Source organism: Chaetodon trifascialis, chromosome 14, assembly GCF_039877785.1.
Source record: "Chaetodon trifascialis isolate fChaTrf1 chromosome 14, fChaTrf1.hap1, whole genome shotgun sequence".
NCBI classification, from domain to species: domain Eukaryota; kingdom Metazoa; phylum Chordata; class Actinopteri; order Chaetodontiformes; family Chaetodontidae; genus Chaetodon; species Chaetodon trifascialis.
This window is the reverse complement of record NC_092069.1, coordinates 9,864,466-9,890,315: the sequence shown is the minus strand read 5'-3', so window position 1 is coordinate 9,890,315 and position 25,850 is coordinate 9,864,466. Positions and strand designations below refer to the sequence as shown.

General features: G+C 41.5%; 1 protein-coding gene across 2 annotated transcripts in view; it reads left to right on the top strand.

Annotated features, from left to right (window-relative positions):
• The first annotated feature begins 3,005 nt into the window (after positions 1-3,005).
• syt14a (synaptotagmin XIVa) overlaps positions 3,006-25,850 on the top strand; it is a 38,034-nt gene continuing 15,189 nt past the window's right edge. Inside the window, exons 1-4 of one of the 2 annotated variants that reach the window (XM_070979221.1) lie at positions 3,011-3,025; positions 14,931-14,978; positions 21,123-21,275; positions 24,300-24,527. In XM_070979221.1, coding sequence (XP_070835322.1) covers positions 3,013-3,025; positions 14,931-14,978; positions 21,123-21,275; positions 24,300-24,527 — 442 coding nt within the window. In that variant the 5' untranslated portion in view covers positions 3,011-3,012. Of the gene's footprint in view, positions 3,026-14,930; positions 14,979-21,122; positions 21,276-24,299; positions 24,528-25,850 lie in introns of both variants that reach the window. The other variant, XM_070979222.1, reaches the window with a different exon arrangement.

Sequence of the window (25,850 nt, the reverse complement as noted above, 5' to 3'; positions counted from 1 at the left end):
TAAGATTCACACTACAGGGAAGCAAATCACTGTCATGTGCTTTTGCATTCCTAGATAACATCTTCTCATATTGATCAGAACATTTCAGGAGTTACATTACTATGCAATACTTAGTGACTTCCTACAACTCCCAGAAAAGGTCTGTGATGGTTTTCTTCCTGTTCAACTGACTGTCAGCATGGCGAGTGTGGGAAGAGGCTCTTGTTCTTTAGTTCTGAGGGACCGACAAACACTCACTGTTAATTTCCAGAGTGGCGGCCTGTTCTCAGAAAATCAGAACCCTGCTGGTTTCTTTTTCAGCCATCAGCAATCAGGACATGAATAACAGCTAAGGTAGTGGGTGAACCATAAGCACTGAGTCACATGAAGCAGGACTGAGCTGGAACCAAGCTGCATTCTTGCTTTAAGTTACAGTTTTCCTTGAATTTCTTTTAAAAAAATTTTTAAACATATAAGAATGTAATGAGCATATTGTCATCTCATGTTGCTTAGCCTATACGATATTTTCTGTTGGCTGAGCTGCTCTATGTGTTTGCCTTTAGATAGCTTAATTAATAATCTGTATTAGCATTCAATGCTGTATTATCAGCTAATTAAGCTTAAATATGTAGCCAAGTTAAACTGAGTCTTAGGTTTGCAAAACCAACTTACATTATAAGGGTAAGGGATATTAAGACAGATTGGAGGATGCCTTGCATTTAGGAGGTATCACAAAAGTTGGTTTGAGTCGACAAAGGAAAATATTGATTAATAGCATCTAGTGAGCATATTAACATCTTAAATGCCAGCCATGAATTCAATCGCCATTAGACCAGGAAAAGGGCCAGAGGGGCAGCCACAATATGTACCTGTGTTCTTCTGATGTTTTTTGGTTATTTGCATATCATGTTGTCATACTGAACTATCAGATAGACGTTCTTACAGTTACGGTCTATGCACCACCAACTCACTCTGATTTTTATGAGCTATCATCAACTGACCTTATTATCATTATCGCTGACTTTAATTCACACATTGACAATAACACGGACAAGAAGGTAAATAAAGGTAATAAAATTTTAACAATTCAAAGGCTCTTTTCAAATGTTGATGGTCTCATAAACACTGCCCTTAACTATTTCTCTGATCACCAAAATTTGACTGCTCTTGATCTCAATCCCACCACTTTCTTAGAATACTATAGATCATAATATTCTGCTGGACAGACTTGAACACAGAGTCTGCCTCTTTGGCACAGTTCTTAAATAATTCAGGTTTTATTTAACTGGTCAGTAATTTTCTATGGCTATCGATGAGATCTTGTCTGATAAAATAGACCTGACATGTGGCGTCCCACAGGATTTTATCTTCGGTCCAGTTATTTTCAGTCTGAAGATGTAACCACTCAGCAACAGTATTAGAAATCAACATCATGTTCCCATAATTATGCAGGTGATACCCAACTGTTTATCTCTGGTAACTCAAATGACTACAGGTCTTTCAACTTGATTGCATGCAACGGGAGCAAAAGCTGAGAGAGAAAAAACTGCTATAAACACCAAGGAACAGGTCCTAAACCTCGCTGTAATCATTGACTGAGCTAAATTTTGAACTTCACATTAGCATCCCTATATCATGTAAGACATACTGATAGTCTGACCATCTCTTTGCCAAGAAGAGATAGAAAAGTTAATACATTCTTTTATCTCCAGCAGACTGGACTGCTGTAACACTCTTCAGTCTGGCGTAAGAAAGCTATTGGTCAGTTAAAGCTCATACACAGCGCAGCAGCACATGTTCTGATGAAAATCCCAAGAACCCACATCACTCCAATCAAAATCTTTACATTGGTTTCCTGTCTATCACAGAATTCATTTTAAAATTCTGGTATTGCTTTTTAAATCACTGAATGGCTTTGCCCTGTCTCATCTGTCTGACATGGTTAGACATACAGCATGTGGCTGTTAGGTCACTTTGATCTTCTGACACAAACTTCTTAATTGTTCCTGAGACCAGAACTAAGAGGAGGAAGCCTTTGTTAATTAAATTAAAGCCCACATCTCTGGACCGAAGTCTGCCAAAAAGGTCTGAGGGGCTCTATGTCTGCATATACTTTCAAACAAAATCTCTCTCTCTCTCTTTTTTTTTTTTTTGTAGAACTGATGTTTTTATCTTGGCTTAGCCTGCTTTTTATTAATTTCTGTTTTTCTTGTTTTCTCATAAATGTTATGGTTATCTGCATTTTACACTTGTATTTGCTATATAAAGTTGATTATTGCTATTCATTTTATTATTATTATTATAATTTTGTACAGGCTAATAATGTATTTCAGCCAACTTGAACTTTAATTAACTTTCCAGTTGACTAACACATTTTATATTAAGTAGTATTAGCATCCTGCTAATACAGCTAAATTAGCTAGATGCTATAGCTAAGTAGTAGCATGTTCATTAGCATATAATATAGTCTTTAATATACATTAACTAAACTAAATCAACTTTTGCAGTTTCCAGTTGACTAAGCCAATGCGTAGTACTTTAATTAGATTCATGCTATTACTAAATTGCAATGGCATTTACTGTGGTTTTTAATACTGGCTGAGCTAAATGAACTTATGCAATTTCCAGTTGACTAAGCTAACACATATCTTTACATTGCATCAGCCTCCCGCTAAATCAGCAAGATAGTATTACTAAATAATATTAGCATTTAATAGCCTTTATTAGCTGAACTAAATGAACCCTTGCCTTGGCTAAACCACATTATTAAGCTACATAGATCTAGTCTGTCTCACATACTTTAAAACACATCATTTGCTGCACCATGAAAGTCTGTGTACTTGCACGTTCTTCCTTATCTAGCATGTTTTCTCTGTGCATTACGGGTTAGTTATTTGTGGTGCAGACAGCCAGCTCCCTCCCCGGCGTCGTATGGACTGTACCATACCGTGAATCCCCCCCGTCCCTCACTCTCGCAGTGGGCCGCTCCCACTTCTTCACCGCTCGCTTTAGTGGAAGCCAAAACAGAACATCATGGCGATTGATGGTAAGTAGGCCAATAACGTCTCTCCTTTCCTTGTAATTAACTTCCACTGGAAATAAAACATGTCACAGTCGAATTCTTTAAACTAAAAAGTGCACATGATTCACGGAGAATGAGGCTTGTTTTTGGTGGAATGAGGTAAAGTTTTTTATTTTTATTTCTGTGATTTTTTTTTTTGCTTCGCTGTGAGAGTAGAGGAGGCAGAGATGAGTGTTGAAGCGGGAGTCGGCGTGTTTCTGTCGGCGGTGCTGAAAGGACAGCTCCGCTGTGTGACCGGCATGGCTTTGCCTTCACCGGAGAGTGACTGAAAACGTGTCCTGTGTCTTCAGTGTCTCTGGTCTTCATTTACTGTGACTCTGTCTTTCCTCTCTCGTTGAAGTGGGCTGCTCGTTGTGTCGCCTCGCTGCATGTCGGCACTTTACAACTTGGGCAAATGGGAGCAAAGATGAGAGCTGAGGTCTCATTCAGTGGCTGCAGAGAGAGTGATGCCAAGTTTCAGACCAGCTCAGCATGCTTTGGAAAGCCTTTGAATATCCAAAAGACTAAGTTTACCTTCAGGTTACTGTATCATAAAATTTCCCTGTGTATATTATACGTAAACTCCTGTGCTGTGTGTTTCTGAGCAGATGTGAGCTTTTTACTCTTCACCTTTCTGTGCTTATATAACTTTGCAGCTTGTAAGCTGCTTATTTTATCCGTTTGAATATCATAATGCCTGCAGCGGTACAATATTGTACTTTAAATGTAGCAGGCAATGGGCCATCGCTAAGCTCAATGATAAATGACCTGCTTTGCCATAATAGAGTGGTAGCCCTTTTCTTTTCCAGTCAGAATGAACAGCTGTGCTCTGGAAAATATCACCCACCTATGGGGAATACATAGAGGATTAGTTATTCTGAAGTATGAAATAACACACAGTATGATTAGAGAGGACCAGAATTCAAAAAATGAAATTTGACTAAATAGTAGAATATAATCTAAGTCTATGCAGACGTCATCTTTATATGCTGTTGTCTTCTGGATGTTTTTCAGGATAAATCAGTGCTTTAATCGGTCTGCATGGGGTTTAAAATATTGAATTCACTCTGCAAGATTACATTAAATTTTCATATGGAATTATTTCATGTGTCAGTCGAGAAGTGACACCAGATGAGATGAGCGAGAGACATGGAAAATGACAGCAACAGCAAAGTTTCCCAGGCCAGCATGGCGGCTGCAAGCCTGTAAAAGTTGAAGGTCTTCATCAGTCTTTGGAGGAAGAAGTAAAATAATAGGCCACGAGGAATACAGGACAGCAGGGTTCACCTCTAGAAACCAGCACAGTGATGTGAATCATCCGGTAAACTAGGAAAATAGATCAGCCACCACGGCCTCGGGGCTTCGCTAATAAGACTAAACATTGAATGAATTGAATGCCAGTCACACCTAGGGTTTAGAGACCTTTGCCTAATTTTACACTTTTTTTAATCAAGTGATCCAGGGCTTAAACACCCACTCTGCTGTTCCCCATGATTTGGTCTTTTCTTCCTCTACAGAGAAGCTGAACAGGAGCGTCTTATATCCACTGTTAATGAACCACAGCTCAAGGATGAAACACACTTCACAAGTAGCATAAGCTGTTTACATGACTTAATCTCACCCTGCCTCACCTCCAGCACTCTCACTACCGTCATACCTCCTCCCGTTTATCAGACAGCCACACCTTGCCTGAGTTAGATGCTGGTTGCTTCCCGCCACATTAGTCAGCAAAGTACCATTCTCTGAAAGGCCGTGATTATAGCGGCCCCTGTCAGCGATATTTCACCGGAGCTTGGTTGCTCCTCTGAGATTTATGCGGCAGCTGTGGGCCTGACTGACACCTGCAGCACCCAGAGGCGAGGCCGTCAACACCGGTGGGAGGCTGTGTTTCTGTCTGTACTTGTGATGTTAGGTTGGATGAACATCATGAGGTGTCACAAAAACAGGAACAAGTTGTTTCTGCCTGACATTTTAGAGCAAAGACTGAATCTAGATGTTTGATGTTTCATTGTGGCTGCATGAATCATCGTTTGCAAGTAATTATGCTGGTAAAAGGTGCTATTATTTAGAGTGCAACTTGTTTTGTTAAAAGTTCGCATGCATATCAGTAAGACTGCACAAGTTTTCTTCGCTAACACAGCACATGCGTACAAAATTAAGAACAGCTGCAGCTGGAAAAGCAGCAAATTGTCCCATTTGAGAAGCTGGAACAGCGGATTGTTTGGCACTTTTGCTTGGAAAACCAAAACGATTAATTGATTATCAGAATATTTGCTGATTATTTTCCTGTGAATTCACTAATCCATTAATCAGCTTATCGTATCCCCGCTAAAGCAGAGTTTGCAAAATTATTGATATTATGTACGTGATTAGGAGATAAAAGAAGGAAACATGATGGAAAGAATCTGAAAAATGGCCAATGGAAAAGCATGGCATTAGATTTGAATGATTGAATTTACGGTTTTCAGCATTTCCTCTGAGTTTGAGGCAACAGCCTCAAGTGTGACCCACAAATTCTTCCTTTCTTGATGTCCCAAGGCTCATCATTTAGCAGCTACTTTGAGACTTTATTGATGTATTCAAGGACATTCAGCTGTGTGATAGTGTGTTTGTCAGATTCCTCTCTGAATCATCATCTTAAAACTGCCATTATTAAAGCGTGCTGCCTTAAATACCAAATATATCAGAGCCCCTTAAGCTTCTTAATTGGATACACACAGCAGGCTCTCTGTGAGAAGATCACTCAGTCACTTAACTAAGCTTGTGTACATGAAAGCTTTTTTATTAATGAAGTGACTGCAATGGTAATGAAGGTGAGGAAAAATGTGCATTTAAATTCAGCTTCCTGAAAAGCTGTAAAAAAAAAAACATCCCTATTTGTTTAAAGATGGAGGGTTGTACAAAGAAATCAGTATTTTCTTGTACACGTGTTATTTTCACACGAGTGGTGTAGTGTGTGTGTGTGTGTGTGTGTGTGTGTGTGTGTGTGTGTGTGTGTGTGTGTGTGTTTGTTTCCAGAGCTCAGCAGTGCGACTGAGCTCCATGCATCAGCTCCCATGACAAGCTGTAGACAGATCGACTGCAGGTCCAAATGGATTTCTCATATCCCGGTTAAGCCCGGTTTTCTGGCCGGCAGATCGAACGCGGCCCAACTCCTCTCACTTGGTATTCTCAGTGTGTGCGGTGTGTATGAAGCCTTGTCGAGTCCCGAGCTGGAGCCAAGTCCAGAGTCGGCAGCCCAGGAGGTGTTTAGCTGTGGAAATATGATATGTTGAAATCACATTGTACAGCAGCAGAGAAGCTCTTCAGCCCGACATGTTGACAGTATCTTTCAAATCTTATCGAAACGCCTGCCATGTCGTTTGTCCTCGGCTGCTTTTGTCAAACAGTTCAGCTCAATCCAATAAGAAATATATGGTCGTCTTAGTGGTACATCACATATGTTGTTTAGAGTGATAGAAAAACAAACCGTACACGGTTTTCTCGAAACATTAAGACCGCGTCTTCCATGAACCCTGATGCTTCCTGTCAAGGATTTTTCTGCTTCTCTCCCCTCCTCCTCCTTGGCATGGCTCTGTTTGTTTTGGAGAGCGAGAAACAGGATATGAGGCGATAATAGCCCATATGTCTTTGGACCATTTGAGCTCACATTCACTGTGAGACATTGCAACTGGAATGGAGCAATACATTACTTTCTAAGTGAAACTAAGTGAGCCTGCTCCCGTTGTAAATCAAACCAGGAGATTTCACTGTCACTCAAGCTAAAAGGCAGTGAAGGGGCTACCAATCTTTACAGTGACCGTCTTGATAATTTACACTTATAATTAAAGCTGCTATAATCAATATTTATATATCAATGCTGGATTAAATGACTGTATAATGTAAACCTAGAACCTAGAAAGAATTATCACTTGGCTGTGCAGCTGTAACGTTTTAGCATCATTCAGCTCATTGTTTTGGTTCTGTGACCAGCAACTCAACTCTTTTGATTCAGTCTCTCTTTAGCATCATCTCCAGTGTCTGTTTTTAGAGAAAGGCCTCTGGTAAATCCACTCTACGCTACCTGCTCAGCACTAAACAGCAGACAGACAAAGCGAGCGACTAGCCAGTGAACACATTGGCGGGATTAGCAGCTAAAGAGACTCTAACAGGAGTTAGTGGAGACTAAACAGAGCTAAAAATGCTAATGTTGCTGTTTGCCATCTCAATGTGTAAAGAGGCAATGGTTTGCTAACTTAATAAGGCATTGTCATGTCGGGTTGTTTTCATTGTGTTGCAGAGTTGGTCCAAGTGACCAATTGTTATGATTAATGAGGTAATAAGTGGTTCATTTTATGTGCTTAAGACAGAGATAAGAGCTACATATATGAAAACGGTCAGCAGGATTAGCCGTGTACGAGGATGATGGATATTGTCTGTGGAATCTTAGCGGGATGACTTCATCTCCTGTTGAATTTTGGACACAAACCTCATTCGTCAGCACTGTTTTAGACTCTCCTCTTCAACTGTATGTTTACTGATGTTCCTCAGCGGATTGCTTCCAGCACTTTTCTCCTCAGGACCTCCAGAGGTTTGATCTGCTGAGGTTTTGATGAGCAAGCACACACATACACTCACACAGTGCTATTAACCCATGGGCACACCAAGATGGATCGCACATCCACTGCTCTGACTCATCTTCAACAACATTTTCACTGTATATTAGATTTTTCTGTCATCTCAGGCCTTGTTGTCTGGTTGAGAGAAAGCAATGATTTGTTTCATGCAGGACTGTTGTGCAGTTTACTTACTGACCAGCTCTCCAGTGGACACATGGTAAGGGATGCTGGGAGTTGCAATGGCAAGAAACAGAAGGACAGTCTGAGCTCAGAGGAAACAGTTCAAATGCATATTTCTAATGGATTTCTTTTTACTCCTCTATCATTGTCTGCCAGCTTGTTTGCAGGCTCAGGCTATTATCAGCTTCACAGTATTTTAATTTTCTGCTTCTAAATTGGGTAAATGTGGATTTGTCAGATCTAAAAATAGGGTATCAGCTGTACCACTTTGTGAATTTGTTCTCATGGCCCAGGGCTGTGGATGGTGCTGGTATTATAGGGTAACAGTTAGCTGGGACTTCACACAGCTCTGTGTCCTCAAGAAAAACCTGTGCAGCAGTGTATAGTGTACAGATGTAGTCTGAGGAGACTGTTGCTGCTTCATGAACTTACAGCCGAAGTGTCGGGTAAGCTGGCTAATCTTTGACGTACTCTATCCTCCACTTGCTAATTGGCTTAGCTGGAGCTTACCCTGAAGCCGCTCCCTCGGGCCTTTCATTATGACAACACGAACGCGTTCCACGAACAACCTGATGGAACACAGACCTTCCCTCTGCCACTTTCAATAAAGAGCCTGAGTGATTTTCATGTAAACGGCCGCTGACAAGAAAAGTGTCTCAAAAATCAGTTGCTGCTGTTATTGAGAGGACATCTAGCTTAGTTTCCTGAGTTCAGTCCATTATGAAATAATATTAATTCTGCACTAATTAATAACTTTATATTAAAATTATATCAATGGACATCATTTTATATCAAAGTGGAGAATGGGCAAATCAAACTCTGCAGTCCACTTCAGTTTTATGTAGCATTGTAGCATCTTTCAGCTCATTGTTTTGGTTTTACAACCCACAATTTTACTGTTTTCATTAGTTTCTTTTCCAGAAGGGTTTGTAACAAAAAGCTAATCTCACTGTGTGCTACCTTCCCGGCACCAAACAAGCTAGCCAGCAAAATGGAGCAGTAAATAGGCAACCTTTAGCTACGCCTTCATAACGTGATAGTATGTCAGCTCTGCGTTTACAGCTCATTCTGCTGCCCACCAAAAAAACAATGAATGCAGCTTTAAAGTTTAAAAGACTTGTCTATAGGCTGTGCAGCTTGAGTTCAAAACTTAATGGGGGCAACACCACAAGTTTGTTTCCCTGAGTTCCTTTCTACCACAGCATGTTCTCTCCGCTGACCTCAAACCATCAAATATCTCTGTCAGGTCAATTTCTTCAGCCCGACTTTCTGTGTCACGGCCTCAGTCCATCCCTCTCTCCTGAACCCAGACGTGTTGGCCTCAGCAGTCTGATTCGAGGGGGCAGGTGGAGGAGATTCCTTCAACAAAACTGGGACAAATCCTAAAAATGCTGCCAGCCTGGCCCCAGACGTCTGCATGAGGGAAGACTGAGGCCACAGACTTCACCTTGATTTAGTTCACAGAAGTGAGCCTTGCTCCCCGGTGAGGCCAAAGTTGAGAAACAAGAGCTCAGACTCTGCACGTATTGATCACAGCCGGTGCTTCAAATTGATTTCTGTCAGACTCGAGAGGAGATCATGTGAACCTCTCCATGTGCTGCCGAGGTTTTAAGAACCACAGCTCTCTGTTCAGCACACTCTCCAAAGCGTTACAAAAGAGGTGCACCTAAATACACTTTTCCTCTGAAAATATTCATCTCTACTCAGCCTGCACTATCCTGCACCAGCTTTAGTTAGTGGTTCATTTTGAGACTAGTCCTGTCTTGGTGTCATGTTTCTGATAAACTGAAGGAATAAGGGTTTCTTCTTGGCCTATTAGAGATGCATGGTGTTTTATGGTGGTAGTGGGTAATGTAGCCCCAAGCCAAGATGAGGAGCAGGTGACAGAGGAAGTGGTAAAATCACTTCTTTAGAAGCCCAAACCCCCAGATTATTTATTTCCAAGTCCTCAGCACCAATCAACACAGATTCAACACATCACTTGAGACAGTTTAGCAGATTTCACGCTGCTTCCTGCAGAGCTATAGAAGGCCAGGGCAACCCAAACCCTGAAGGTCTGATTTGGTTGGTCTGAATGTTTCTCACTAGAAATAAATGATAATAAAATAACATTTTGTTAGGTGAATATCCATGTTTATTAATTATCTGTCATAATCTGAGCATGGTGGGCAGAGTAGCACTGTGTGCAGGGGGTCAGTCAGTTCAGAGAACTTGGGACCTGAGTACCATTTTGCATCTGAGCAATACAATAAAATAATTGTTGCTTTTGGCCTGTGGCCCACCATTAAGTTCCAGTTTTGCCCTCCAAGGGAAAAAGTGTGGGCACCCCTGACATATGCAGCAGTAGTCCCCATCACCTGTGAACAAACTTTACAGACTTTGTGCATATTTCCATGTGTTTATACATTAATGCACAAATGTCTTCCCATTAATGAATGTATTTGCTTATTTAACTCATTCATTTTTTGATATACATATCAAGATAATTAAGGCGACTCATTAAAAGCTACTTGTTTTGTCTTGAAAAGAAATGAAAGTATTAAATTCTGTGTCGTTCCTGTGACTATAACAAAACCAGAGAGAGGTCTACTGAACTCGCTGTAAAGCATCAGTGGTAGAATACAGTGCCATGAAACGGCATCTCAGGTAATGACGGCCACACAGGAGATTCCAGTACTGGTGAAAGGAACTTCACTCAAGCATATATAAAAGACAGGAGAGACGTTGCTTGTGGTATGATATGAGCAGCCAGCACTGTGCAGCGTATTCAAGAGCACATGCAAGAAAATGTTATTTTTGACAAGTATGGTGTGTGGTGAGTGAAAGAGCACAGAGAGCTTCCTCCCACACACAGCTGCTGTATCGATCTGCTGGACAACAGCTCGGCTCTCGGCTCCTCGTTTGGCAGGAAAGATTTTCAGACAGTCTTGTCATGAAGCGGCTCAACTTCCTTCGGTAGCTGTGTTTATATGCGGTAACGTGGCTACCTGCCACACACTATTTTATGTCTTCCTGAGGTTTGTATTTACATGAACCTTTGGTATGTTATGACAGTATTCCTGTGGCCATTAGTAAGCCGATTGAGAATATTTCCTCATACGTGGAAACAAATTGTTGATTTGTCACTAACAGTAGTAGTGCAGATGGCAGTGACTGTAAGTAAAGAAAGATTATGTTACCTTCCCACAAAATTTGTTTAGTGTGTGACTAAGAACAAAGCAGCTTAAAGTCACGCAGCTTTACTTGAGTTGGTAGATTTCGACTGTTTACTGTGTAAACGGAGACAGACATTGTTTTGTGTCATATCTGCAGCCTGGCTGATTGTTTTTCACTACTTTTTACCCTCGACAGGCCATTAGTATGCATGAATTTTGGGAATATGACTCATTCTTTGCCATGGCCACATACCAAGAGGTGTGGTTTGACTTTCTGATGTTTTTTTCAAGAACTAAAATATTGAGCTGCTCAACAGAAAATACAGTAAAATGTCAATGTTGTCACGGTCTCTTTATTCAAAGCTGCGGGCACTACTTTACACTGATATTCATATGGTAGTAAAAGCTCTGCAAGTTCTGCAAAATCAGTTTATTAATCAGATCCACTGAAGAGCATCAGTGACATCAATACTTTCACTTGTTGTTCTCCTCAGGGCTGCAGCTGATGCTTATTTTCATTAGCTCTTAATCTGATTATTCTTTTCTGAGCAATCAATATGTTTTTCAGTCTGCAGAATTTCCCATAATTTCCCACAGCCCAAGATTACATGATATATTTTTTTCCCCGACCAACAGCCCACAACCCAAAGATAATGTGTGTGTAACCAAAACTCAGAAAGAATTTTGCCTTTTGATCCACTTATTGATGAATTAACCAGTTGCTGTGCTCTAGTTCTCCTGTTTCTGCCCTGTGTGAGACAGTCAGACTGCCCGAAAACAACAGACTAAAAAGGCAGTGCTCTTATTGAAGAGTCAGTAAATTTGAGTTGGGTCTTTGCAAGATGAAAGGCCGAGTCAATTGAGGATGACACTACCAACAAGAACAATGCAGTATATTAATTTTCCTCAGAGTGGGTTAAAATTCTAGTTTTAATACCAGTAATACTGTTTTAGTTTTGTACATGCGTCTAAAATTCATTTCCATTTCATATTTTTCCACTGTAAAGATGGAGTCTGTATATGTCTCATCCACATGTTTCTTTCTCCTCAAGCCCTACTTGACTGGTTCCCTCATACATTTGTCATTATGTAGTTCAGATGTTAGCTTGGTATGGAAAATGACACGAGCGAAAGGTCACATGTCACTGCAACCAGTGCCCCACTGTGACACCGTTAGTTTCGGTGCTTTCAGACAGGAGTGTCACAGCTGATGGCAGCCAGAGCTATTTGGAACCTCAACCTGTAGGCAGATCCCAGAGGCCGCCGCAGAGCTCAGAGACTGGGAGGCCTTCACAAGTGTGAGTAATACTTCTGAATTACAGTCACTGTCTGGAAGCCCGTCTGGTATAGAAAACCACGGTGAGCTCTTAGTGGAGGTCGTCTGTCTGAATAACAGCATCTAACTATCTTCAGCTCATGATATGCTGAAGCTCTGGTGGACACTCGTCACCCCTGCGGCTGCCGCCCGTTGGGTCCAGGCCACCGAGCCGACACAATGCTCGACAAGAATTCAGAGTGACAGAGGACCTCTGTGAGGAGGCCACCAGCAGACACTGCTCTTAATGCTGGCCTCTGAAATTAAACTTAGAAAACGGATTCTTAAGATCTACACATGCAGGTGTCACTTGAATATTGAAATTATTAGTTCTTTATTGATTTGGTCTTCGGTCCACCATTTCCACACTTGAATAACTCAGCAACTATTTAATGGATTGCCCTGAAATTTTGTATAGATGTTCCTGGTCCTCAGAGGATGAACCCTAATGACTTTGGTGATCCCTTGACTTTTGCTCTAGCACCACCATGAGGTACAATTGGATAGGTAGTCATAAAATTTGGACATTAACTTTGGTTATTACTTAACTTAGTGCCACCATGAGGCCACAATTTGAATTTGTCCTTTATGACTGAATTCGTTCACCATCAGCCTCAGCTGAACTTTATGTAGATCGCTAAACTAACATGCTAACATGTCAAACTAAGAAAACTAAGATGGTGAGCATGATGAACATCATGTCTGCTAAACATCAGCATGTTTGCATTGTTATCATGTCTAAGCTAGCATTTAGCTCAAAGGACCACCGTGCCTCAGTACAGCCTCACAGGGCTGCCAGCATGGCAGACGACTTGGAGAACAGTTGGAGATACAAGATTTTTGTCAGATACATGCTGCCTGTTTGCATTGGAAGGCCCAAGAAATTCAGGTTCATATAATAATGCTGATTTCAGACACTGTCAGCAAGTGTTCAAGATGGACGGAAGTACAATAACCACAGCTAAAGCCATCCCAAATTCTCCTTAGAGACAGCAGTGGGTCAGCTCACTTGAAGCTCTGCTGGCATGGTTGCAATTTACAGAAGTTCAGATCATCCATTTCCCTTTACTGATTAGGGATCCACCCCACATCCCAGTTTATCGCAGTTTATTTAAATTAATATAAATAAAACATCAGTATACAAGCCAAACATCTGATGCAATGGTTTGCTCTCATTTAACAAGACCTGAAGTTAATATGGTAATCAGGCTGTTAGTCTTGAAGGCACTTAAAAAAATACCTCCAAACTGCAGCCATCAGTCGTCTTGTGTTCGCTTCTTTATGTAATCATTCCAGGAAACTGATTCAAGAGTGCATGCATGCTGCCAAGCTCTGTGCTAAGATTGGAAGACACCCTCTGCATCCCGAATTTGCTCATAGTTAAGGATCGCTGAGCTGCGCCAGCTTTAGAACAATGCTTTGTCGAGTCAGATCCATCTGCATTTTACTCAAGCACTTTCGCCATCGAGCCAGCCGGTTGCATTCAAATGACATCTGAGGATGTAGTAAAATACCTCAGGCTTCTATCTCTACTGCCTGGTGCAGATGCTATTGACGACAAAAAGACTCAACAAAAGACGCACAATCAAGGAGACAAGATTTTATCATGCTGGGGTTTTCTAAATGTCACACATGCTGAAGAATGACAAGCAGCTTTGATTAATGCTCTGGTTTGCCAGGTTGATCCAGTCAAAACAAATATGTATAGGCCGCAGTTTCGTAAAAGAGACGTTTTTCAGTGTTTTGTTGGAGTCAAAGGTGGAAGAAAATAGCTGTGGACTCTATTTCAGATTGGGTTTTTAGTTTTGTTTCATCCAGATGGATGAGAAGATTGATATGTCTTGTACAGAAGAAATAAGGAGTTAAAACTTGGAGACGATAGGGAGGGGAAACAGCTAGCCGTAGCTCTTTTTTTTTTGTATGTATGGGTTTTGCTTGCTTCACTTTTCTGTTAACTTTCAGATTTCTATCCAGGTTCAAAGGTCCGGTAGGTGGATTTTGTGACTTGGAGTGGGAGCTGCTTCCAGTCTTTGTGTTCCGCTAACCAGCTGCTAGCTGAAGCATCAGATTTAATGGACAGATATGAGAGTTTTTTCTTTTTTTATTCATCTAATTCTCAGCAAGAAAATGGATCTTTCCCCGGAGAAGTCGACCCATTCCTTTAATGGCTCATCTTCCTCCACTTAAGATCCTTTTACGGAGGGCAGAGAGGGTTTTCTTTAAATACGTTCAAGGCGACTCTATAACTAAAGCTCATTTAAGAGCTGGAGAGAGCAGTTTGGAGGTGTGGGAGACGTAAGAACTGAGGCGAAGGATAAAAAAGAGGTTACGCACACCTAATTAGGTAGGGACAGGTAATTATGACTGTAAATGAGTGTGAGATGTGGTCCCGCTAAAATGCGCTCTGAGTCTCTGAACAGGAACTGCTTATCACAGCATCTGTGGATAAAGAGCAAAGCTTGTACACTGACCACCACATACCATCCAGTCTGTGTCGGTGTCTTCTATCTGTGTCGTTCTTGGCCCCTTCTGGGAATATGTTTCAATGTTCCACCATATTTAAATGTGTTTCCATGATGTTTGTTTTGTCTTTCGCTCCCTCCATCACGGCGTGGCTCATTGAAACTGCATTGTCTTTCCAGGTGGCGAGCGTAACTGCGGAGTACATGAGCTGATCTGCGTCAGAAAAGGTAGGGCAGATCAGAGCTCTGGGAGGTTGACCTTCGACCCCTCACTGCACCGCCCGCTCCACCCTCCTCATCAGCATTTATCACAGTTAATGTTAACACTCGTCCTAGTTCTCCTGTTCCGCTGTGTTCATGTCGTGCTGCCTTCACTGTCACTGGCCTGTGCTTGTTCTGTTGTATGTGCTCACTGCTTGTGTTCATTGTTTTTCTAGAGCAACTGAAAATGTGTAAATTAACTTCACAAGCACCTAAATTCGAGTCATGTTCTCTGAAGTCGAAGTGCAAAATAAGAAGCTTTTAGGCATGACAGATTGCTTTATTCCTCATGCACATATTTGTTAGACCTTCTATGCTGCAGGCGGGGAGATGGAGGCTTTAAGTGTTATTTATGCTTATGTATGCTAAGTACAGTTTTGGTAGAGACCTTAAAGTACAAGACAAAACGTGTATGCAGAATATGGTAACACTTACAGCCAGCAAATTACCGCGTAAATGTATTTGAACTTTTTCATAACTATCAAGGTGCAGGTTCAGCCTAATGTACTGTACACGCTATTAATGAGAAATAAGTAAGTATGAGCAGTTCACAATGTAAAGTCCCAAAGTCATTTTTCTGTAATATTGGTTTTGTTTTTTTGAAAGCGATACTGATGTCCAACAAATTTTATTGTAATGGTGACATTGGCACTGTCGACCCATTTGACTCTTTTTTTTTCTGTCTTGTTACGTAGTAGCAATCACTGTACCCCCTAATTGTTAAGCAGGTACTTACCCTGTAATTTATTATGTCGTCTCTTCTTGCCCAGTTAAGTATTTATTCATTCTCCGTATACACAAAATAATTACACTGTAATTTGTAGGCTCTAATCTGAAGTGTTACTGCTGCACTGTTGTGGATTTCTATGATTTGATTTAGCACAAAGACCTAAAGGGACAAACCACACTCCACGATATGAGTAATCCTAAAGCTGTAATGTGTAACATTTACATAAAGCACATGTTCTGTCTCTAGTCGTGTCACCAGAGTGAGCCGACATGATTTGTTTTTGAGGTGAATGCATGTATTGAAGGTTGTGATGGCTGTGTGAGAAATCAGGCTGGTTAGAATAATCATCATGTTGCATGTTCGGTGAGAGCACTCCTGCCTCTGCCATGACGACGTTCATATTCTGGATGGAGATGAGATGTTTTAAACCAAAAACATGCACAAGTAGATGCAGAGGGTGCTTCTCTGAGAGTGTGAGCTGGCTGAAATGGTGTGGTTGTGTAAGTGTGCGCGTGTTTCATAATTTGGGTTATCCCATTTGTTTTTTTGTGGTTGTTGAAGACTGATTCCAGAGGCGTGTGTGTGTGTGTGTGTGTGTGTGTGTGTGTGTGTGTGTGTGTGTGTGTGTGTGTGCGCGCGTGCGTGCGTGCGCAGGCTTGTGGCTACTCAGTCAGTGTTGTGCTTCATAGCGTTGTCTGAACATGTGTGGGAGTGTGTATGGGAGTGCTGGTGAGAGTGCTTATGGTCTGCCTGTGGAGTGTGTGGGTGTCTTTGTGGTTTTGAGATGGTTTTGTGCTTTTTGACAATCAACATGGCAACTGTTTCCATGCAGACAGAACGTAACAAAGACAACAGAGACGAGCGACAATGAACAAGCAAAAATACCAAAGATATTTGTCAACAGTGACAATGAAGCACTTTGACTCGCAGGAGTTTGACTAAAACACGTTTACATTCATTTTCCAATTAAATGCAGTAGCTTTAATATTTAATATTCAAATGCAAATGCTGTAAAATATCTTCCTTAGCTCCACTCGCCTAAAGCTAATACTGACATCATCGAACATCTATCCATCTATTTTTTTAGCCACATACCTGAGTCAGTGTCGCCATGGCAACAGGGTCAGCTTGAACAGCCCAGATGTCCTTTTCCCCAGCAACATCCTCTTGCTCTTCTTGGGGGATCTCTGAGGCATTGTGGGAGATGTGGTTCTTTCGGCGCGACCTGTGTCTTACCACCCTGTGCTGAAGAATGACAGATGAGAAGGACACACGCTCTCACTGTCATCATCCTGTGGCCAATCATCATTTGAGTTGTCTGTGGGCTTTTTTCTGCAAATTACAGCCCTGTAGTTTCACCTCGGACCACCATGATAGCTGTCAGATCCAGTCAAGGTCACCCAGTTCAAGCCAGAGATGAGGACTAAATGCTTCAGATAGGAGGGATGAGACCACCTGCTGCTTCTGTTTGGTATACAACCAACCAGTTAATCACTCACATCTAGTCTCTACCCTCACACTGAGCATCTCATGTGATCAGTCGTTGCACCAGATGAATATCAACCTATATTTCCTGCACTACAGCTGACCACCACCACCAAGGACATAACCCTTTCAGGTTATCAATAAGCAAAACGTAGACATAACATTGTCATATTTAAACTTATTGCATATATGATCAGGAGGTGAATCCCTCCCTGGCGCCTTTCATTAGTTTCCTGTGATCACGTTCATCATCATGTGAAATCAGTCAGTCTTCTGCTGTACTCAGTTCCAAATATCTATACCAACTACCAATACCAATATATATATATACAGTATATATATGTCAGCATTTTCTCTCAGGTTTGCTTCTCTTCTTACTTCAAAATCCACTCCCAACTCTAACTTTAAAGAAAGTGACTCTTACAAGTGTGTGTGTGTGTGTGTGTGTGTGTGTGTGTGTGTGTGTGTGTGTGTGTGTGTGTGTGTGTGTGTGTGTGTGTGTGTGTGTGTGTGTGTGTGTGTGGTCCATTTTATAACCATTACAAGGTCCCCACATTTTCCCACATTATTATTCTGTGAGCTTCTTGTGTAACAAAGTCTGTTACTGTTTAATCTTCTTGTGAGTCATCGCTCAGACCCCCACACATTATCTAAGGGCTGTTCTCTGTATGTTAATGGAATCCAGCAGATTTGGATAAAGAAGTCATATTAGCTAAAACTAAACATGCGCTGTATGTGTGCGCATGGGTGCTCTGCTGGAAATTACCCAATTATTTGTCTTTGTATTGTTCATGTATTGCTTTTAACTGATTCATTTGGGATAAGTGTCACTTTTTAATGATATGCATTTTTGCTTATACTGTAACAGGATCATTTTCAGTTACTGGCTGCAGCTCTGAAGGCTAAATACAAAGCCACTTGTAACTACAGTATGTAAGATGAGAATCTAGATGCTCCAGGCTTATTTCTGCATTTGAATTAGAGAGCACTGAGCTTCGGTTTCATAAAATTAAACAGGAAAATGAGAAATAACATTAGACATCCCCCGCCACGCATCGCCTACACTGTGTTACAGCACTTTCATTACAGTGTTGGCCACATGTCCAGTGTTGGGGAGTAGAGTGAGGAATGAAACCTGAATACAGAGTAAAACAAAACAAAAAAAAAAACAGTTATTGTAGTGTGAAGTCAGGGAGTCAAAAGTAAAGAGAGAAACTGTCTGTCGATTTCTGATTGAATCTTTTTTTCCCTGTTTGAGCCAGTTGGGGAATTATACAGAGCAGGATCCCGCTCCATCTGTGCTGTGAATAATTCAGTCAACAGTGAGAAGCTGCTACAGTGTAAGCAGACAGGCATTCCCATGGGAGAACGCCTCCTGCTCCCACCTCACCATGTGACCAAACACTGTGGGCTACCAACAGGCTCATTACAGCCCATGCACATTTCACAGAGAGGACCAACATTTACTCCAAAAAATCTGGCCTTTTTTTGTAGAAAAGCTGAGGATGTCGCATTCTTGTCCAGTTCTTCAGGCATGAAAGAGCGAGTCTGGCTGTTAATATGGAGTTTAATCTAACTAACCACAGTTTACTACACTACTAATACAGTTAGATTTAAAGTTTGGAGTGGATGCACTCACACTGTAACACACACTTTACTTCATCCACTCTTTCCAGAAACATAAAGACAAAAGAGACCAGAGTCCAGCTAATTGTTGTGGCGTTATATTGGTACAATAAATAACACTAAGCATCATCATCATCACCAATTGGAAAATAAGATGTCATCCAAGTACACTTTCTGGCCAAATGAGCTCATTATCTTCCATCAGCATCATTTGGTGTAATTGAACAAAATGGACTTTACATGAAGTGACTTCTGTGTTGAAAGCTCAGTTCATCACTTTAAATGAGTCTTTCTAAGTACACTAAAAGATCTTATATTATCTCTTTTATCACTCCCTCTTAGTTATACAACCCTTCAGTGAATATCTCAGACATTTGAGCTCTTAAATACTGATTGTTGCTTATCTAATGTAGAGGGTGTACCACTGTATATAGACACACCTTTTTTATTTCAATGGTTGATTTCTTTGAATTATTAACAGTTAGATGGTCATGAACAGTACTACACTGAGTGTTAAATCTGATGTCACAGGTTGCCCCATACTAAAAAAAAATCAGGATATCTCTGCCTCAGTTTCTTCTATTTTGATCATTCTTCTTAATGTGTGTGTATAAGTCACCCGCCTTTGTGGAAATGCAATATTAATATGATAGAGTTGCCCTCTATGCCAGGGAAGTACTTCACATCCTAAATAGTTGTACATCCTCTTTTTCCTATCCACACAATCCGTCGCTCTCACCTATCGGTCACTCCCACCATCATCTTATGGATGGTGGAGAGAACACAGACTGCTGCACAAGTTTGCTTTTTCAACCAGAACATGTTCGCGTGCAGTGTTTGACAGTGAGCGCTGGTTCTTGGTGCATCCTGCATGTTGCGCTGTGAATACAAACGTCCTCTGCAGCTCATATACCCATTCCATGCCATAATGCTCCATACACTCTGTTGTCCACATGATGTGGGCAAATTGTTGTCATTCACAAAGAGGCAATCATCCCAGATAAGTATTTGCAATGAGTCACACTCAGCAAAAAGGGCTTTGATAATAATGGCATTAATAGAGGCCATTTACTGCCGCTGCACAGAATGGATCCAGTCTGTGTGCAGCGGCTCTTACAGGACAGCTGTTAGCACTGATGCTACACGCCGCATGAGCCTAACATCATTTTGTACCCCTCTCTAACATGCTCCTCAGTCCTTCATCTGAACATATTTCCATTATACTGGGTCATTTCCCTCAAAATGGAGCATTTTTTTAATGTGCAACAGCTTGTGAGCAGTCAGTGACCCACTCATCCTCTGATTGCAACAAATTTATTTGGCCAGTGTAAAATGTCGAATGAATTTCCTGAACTCCCTGCAGAAGATGACAGTCGAGCTCCTGAACTTTAGTAGAAGTCTAAGAAGTGAAAATGTTCTCCTAGATTGCTGTGGTTTATGGACTTTTTTAACTACTACCACAAAAATTACGTTGTGATCACTAAGACAGGAAGTCTCCCCCGTGGCAGTACGTGAGGTTGGTGTATATGTGAGGTGAAGGTGGTCATACAGCTCGCTGTGCACTCATGCACTGTGCACTCATGCACTGTGCACTCATGCACATATGGCGTAAAGGCACAATGTTGCCTTTAATGAGCTCTGATTTGTGTCTGGAGTCTGGAGTGACGTTGCACCTGAACCTGTTGGTATGGCAACCAACCACCTGTGTCACTCTCCTCCACATGCTTTCGATCTACTCGCCTCCTTCTGTCTCTCATCTGTCTGGAAACAATGTTTAGAAAGAAAGTGGTGACATGGATTTTTATTTATGCATCACCTCAGGAGAACCGAACTAAACCGGTGCACTTACACTGCTGTCAGAGTCGCTCTCAGAGGTGCATTTGAGTATTACATTAAAAATCTGAATTATTATTAGCATTAAAACCGCCGCTCAGTTTCCAGCTGTATTGGCAGGAAATGCATATGTTTTATGGCCAAAAGAAGCATCTTGGTTGCTGCAAGCTTTTATAGGGAGTTGTTTACAGCCATGAGAGTCATATCGACCCTCATATCTAACTCTCAGCCAAGTGAGAAGTGAATAAACAGTTTTTTCCAAAATGTCAAACTCTTGCTTTAATTAGCAACTGAAATATGGGACAGGCAGGCACATCCTGCCTTTCGCTGGAGGCAGTGGAGTTTATTAGCGACGTGTTTTCATTTTGAGAAATGCTATCGGTAGCATTAGCATTCGAGGCTAATCTTCTTGAACTTTTTTTTCCCCTACATCTCAGTTTCTCCAGAGGTGCTGGGGTTTCTGACAGCCATCGGACTCTTCATCATCCTCATGACCCTCCTCTTCTGGTACCTCAACAACAAGCTGGCACTAGAGAACCCAGGGAGCCTTCAGTGCCTTGATGACTTCAGGAAAAAAACCGAGCTGCAAGGTGAGCCTGTGTTTCGAGGGTTAATAATTATTTCTACAAACCTTGGATGCTTTTTTACAAGGTAAAGTGTGTGAAAAACACCCCCCAAAATTTAAAGCATGCATAAATTACAAAATATCTTACACTTTCAGCTGAGGAGACAGATCCGGAACTATGTCACAACCCTTATTCCTACACAGGTCTCCTCTCATTGTTCAGATATTGATCCTTGGTCTCCACCCAGGTCCTAGAAAAGCCGTTTGTGTCGTTCAGCCTCTCCGTAATATTATGGGCCCATGCCACCGACTGCAGTACGAGGCCTGACCTCTGCATGGGGACATTTTCCACTGGCACTGGCCTTTCTCACCCCACGAGGGGATTACTGTTGCTGACAGATGTAGGCCTGTTTACTTGTCATCCGTCCACAGGGCCTTAGACGTTTAAAAGGTTGGCGGCCCCAGGGAGCCTGCACAGGGCCTTGGCTCTACCCTGAGAAGCCACCTGGTAAACACTCAGTTAAAAACAAAGGGAGGCTGTATGAAGTGGTTTAATGGAAACATGGGGTAGTTGTGCCCTTTTCCATTGTGTGAAGTTATAATGCCACCCAGTGAAAAATGTTTCTCTGCTGTCCATTCTGTGACTAATCTGTCTGTTGGAAGGACAATGTACAATTACAATTAGTCATTTGCAGACGCTTTTATCGTAAGTGACGTACATAGGAATTCACACACCGATGGCACAGCATCGGGGGCAGTTCTGGGGTTCAGTATCTTGCCCAAGGATACATCGGCATGTGCACTGCCAAGGCCAGGGATCAAACTACAGGCCTCCTGATTGGTGGACGACTGCCCTACCTCCTAAGTCACAGCCGCCACAGTGTTTTTGTAATAGATATAAAAGTGATGAAACATACTTTGCAAATACAGATAGACGGAGCAATTTTTCAGTCTGCATGGTAAACCTCACAGCACAGCTCAGGCTGGAGTCACATTGAAGCTCTGCTGCCTCTTACTGGAACAAGTGTGAAGCTACAACTGGTGTTCCACTGGGTGATGTTTTCAGCTCATACATCAGAATCTATGGACTGACTTTAGCTACTGTTTATATTACTGTAGAAGACATGCCAATGATATTTTTTAATATAATGTTTGTGCATCACCTATTTTTCTGATTTCGAAGTTTGTTTGACCTTTTTTATGTTTCATTTGGCCCTCGTGTGTCTATGTGTGAATGGGCCAAGCATTAGAAATAACTCTGAACAAGATCAAGAATACAGCCTTAAAAATGACCACAGAGACACAAAGATATCGTTTTTCTATCTGAATGCACAATATGCATCTGATAAATGTGTATACAGTGATCCATTAACAGTATATTAATGTCACTTCTATTTCTCTAAATGTATTTCTGTCGCAATGCCTGTGCTCACAAGGCAGATGAAACAAAAAGACAGAGACAATGCCAATTTTTTATATTCAAATATTTTTGTGTCTTCAAGTAAATAATACATTCAAATCTCTCTAAGAAACAAGGAGATGCTGCTATCTGCTGATAAATGCTGTTCAGTGCACTCAAATAAAAACAAAAACAAGTCTACTTAAGGGCTGCATGGTGGCGCAGCAGGTAGTGCGGGTGCCTCACAGCAAGAAGGTTGCCGGTTCGATCCCCGGGTCAGGCGGGGCCTTTCTGTGTGAAGTTTGCATGTTCTTCCCGTGCATGCGTGGGTTCTCTCCGGGTACTCCGGCTTCCTCCCACAGACCAAAAACATGCTCATTAGGTTAATTGATGACTCTAAATTGTCCGTAGGTGTGAGTGTGAGTGTGAATGTTTGTCTGTCTTTGCATGTGGCCCTGCAATCGGCTGGCGACCGGTTCAGGGTGTACCCCGCCTCTCGCCCATTGTAGCTGGGATAGGCTCCAGCCCCCCGCAACCCCGAAAGGGATAGGCGGTATAGATAATGGATGGATGGAAGTCTACTTAAGATAAAAAAGGCAATTCAAGGCAGTTAATATTAAATAAATGTTCATTTAAGTTCAGCAACTGTGTCTCATTTGTTATTATTAATAATTTATTGTATTTTATCAGATGCCACTGCATGACCTGCCTCTGAATATCAGCATCAGCACTGTCAAATATCCAAAGCTGACGATCTCAGAGATAATCGTGTCGACTTGTTCTTTGTCCATCTGCTGTTTTTCATCTAAGTTTCCAGATTTCTTAAGTTTTGCAGAATCACCAGACAAGGACAAAAAAAAAAGAACCATAAAACAAAATGAGTCATGACAAATGTCCTTGCGTGGTGAGTGTGCAGATCTTTAAGTTTCAGAAGTTTTGACTGAATGATCTGCAGCTCTGTGCTCAGGATGAACTTTTCCCATGTTTTTCATACATTTCTAGTTCAAAGCAAGAGGCAAATGTATTGTTTTGTTTATCAAATTAATGACCTGACTATCACGTTGTAATCAGTTCGATATAAGAAACCATTTACACATGATGGTTCAAATCTGTTGGCGAGGCAAGATTATTGGTCTGTCAGCTTTATTTCACAGAGGCAGTCAGAAACTTTCAACATGCAATAGAAAACAACAGAATGAAATAAATTAAGAAAAAATAGAATAAAATACATAGAACTAAAAAATCATTGCACTTGAATTACATTCTCTGTTATCCCGTAAAGAACAATGTAAGACTGCTCTGAAAGTTTATGTTGAGATGTTTCGCCCAGTTACACCAAATGACATTTTAGTTTGGAACACTCTCCTTCAGAGTAGAGATGTCTCTCCTCCTTCTTCTTTTCTGTCTCTTTGCTGTCAGCTGTAGCTCTGGTGACACATTCACAGACAGAGTCTGCTGAGGCTCATTTCTGGAGAGCTGTTGTGACGCTGGGATTGTGCCTGAAATCATTTTTCCATTTTTCTTTAAGAGGGATTTCAGGAGATTTCCTGTGTAATGCCAGACTGAGGCCAGCAGAGGCTGCCAGTCTACCTGACCTTTTACATCTGTCTGTCTCACAGTCACCAAGCCATCTTTCTTTGCCCCGAACAGACAAGGCCTACTCTGATGCCGACCTGCAGTGCTCGTCGTCGGACAGCGAGGATGAACTGATGGGTCAGTATCAGGAAGCGGTCAGCCGCTCCCAAGGCCTCCGGGGAGGAGCCAAGGCAGCCGCTAACGCCAAACACGCAGGAGGTTTCAGCTGGGACAGCCGGCAGAAGTACAGCCCTCTGACTGCTGACTATGACGGCTACAGCAGTGAAGCCTCAGCTGACGACGGTAGGTTCTGGATCTGTGAACAGAATTAGAAAAATTCCTCCCTGCTTGGATTTATATGCAGGGACGGTGCAGTCGCAGCGTACTTCTGTCTTTTTGGGTTATTGCAATACATAATCACTTTGATATTTTGTTTATATTTCCAAGAACATCCACAAAGGATGCCTCAACTGCACAATGAGATTTGCACTTGTTTAATAATTAAATCCAGATACCCCCCCCCCGCCATCACTGCAATAACCTTGAGTCAAATGTACAGACTCCTCTGTACCTCCAATCCAACAAACACAAATACTCCACACACACAGATACACACTGTCAGTTAATCCAGAGAGGTGATCAAAGCGAAGCTCCCGTTCAGCACACTCTCCGTGGGAGGGTTGTGAAACAGTCAACTGTCTGCATAATTTGCACAGCCTCATACTTTTCTTTTTTCTGTTTTTTTTTTTTCTTTTTCTTTTCTGATGCATCTACGTTTCCCATCTGCCAGACTCTCCATCACAAGGCGCTTTCCGTGGTGGATGGAAAACAGGCAGGAGAACACCGGCACTGACCTATTTGGATCAGTCTGCTATTCATCTGTCACGACACTTAACTAGAAGTGTGCGCTGTTGATTTATTTGACATTATTAAAGTGCCATACACAGTTCATCTGCACCCTGAACACGAATCAATCTTTTATGTTGTGTAACATACTTGACTTCATCTGATTACAACAGTTGTTTGTTAAATTGGAGTCACGTGTGCTGGTGGGATGCTGCTGAAATGAATGAGGCTCAGGGGATGAATGTATTTTTATAAGTCTGTGTACAAATCTAAGTGTTTCAGATGATCAATACCACTCTCATGTCTGTACACGAAATATAGGGCTAGACAACAGCTGGTTAGCTTAGCTCAGTATAAACAGCTAGCCTGCATCTGTCATCACCTCTGAAGCTCACTAATTAACACTGATATGTTTAATTCGAACAAAAAAATAAGTCAATAAAATGAGTTTTTATCAGGTGTTATGTCCCAGATCATTTTTTGGCCAGGAGGAGTGTTTTACTGTTCACTTTTTGTATGGATTAAAAGAAATGAGAAAAAACATTGTTTTATTGAGCTTTAAAGGTGCTGGTAGGGGGATTTTCTTTTTTTATGAGATAGAACCAGGATAGCTGTTTCTAGTCTTTATGCTAAGCTAATCTAACTGGCTGGTATTTTACATTTACAATAACATGAATATGCGTATGTCCCAAGATGTCAAACTATTTCTTGGGAGGAAGGAAATAAGCAAATGAAAAAGAGCATTTTATCTGTGATAAGTAAAACTAGAATGAAATAAAT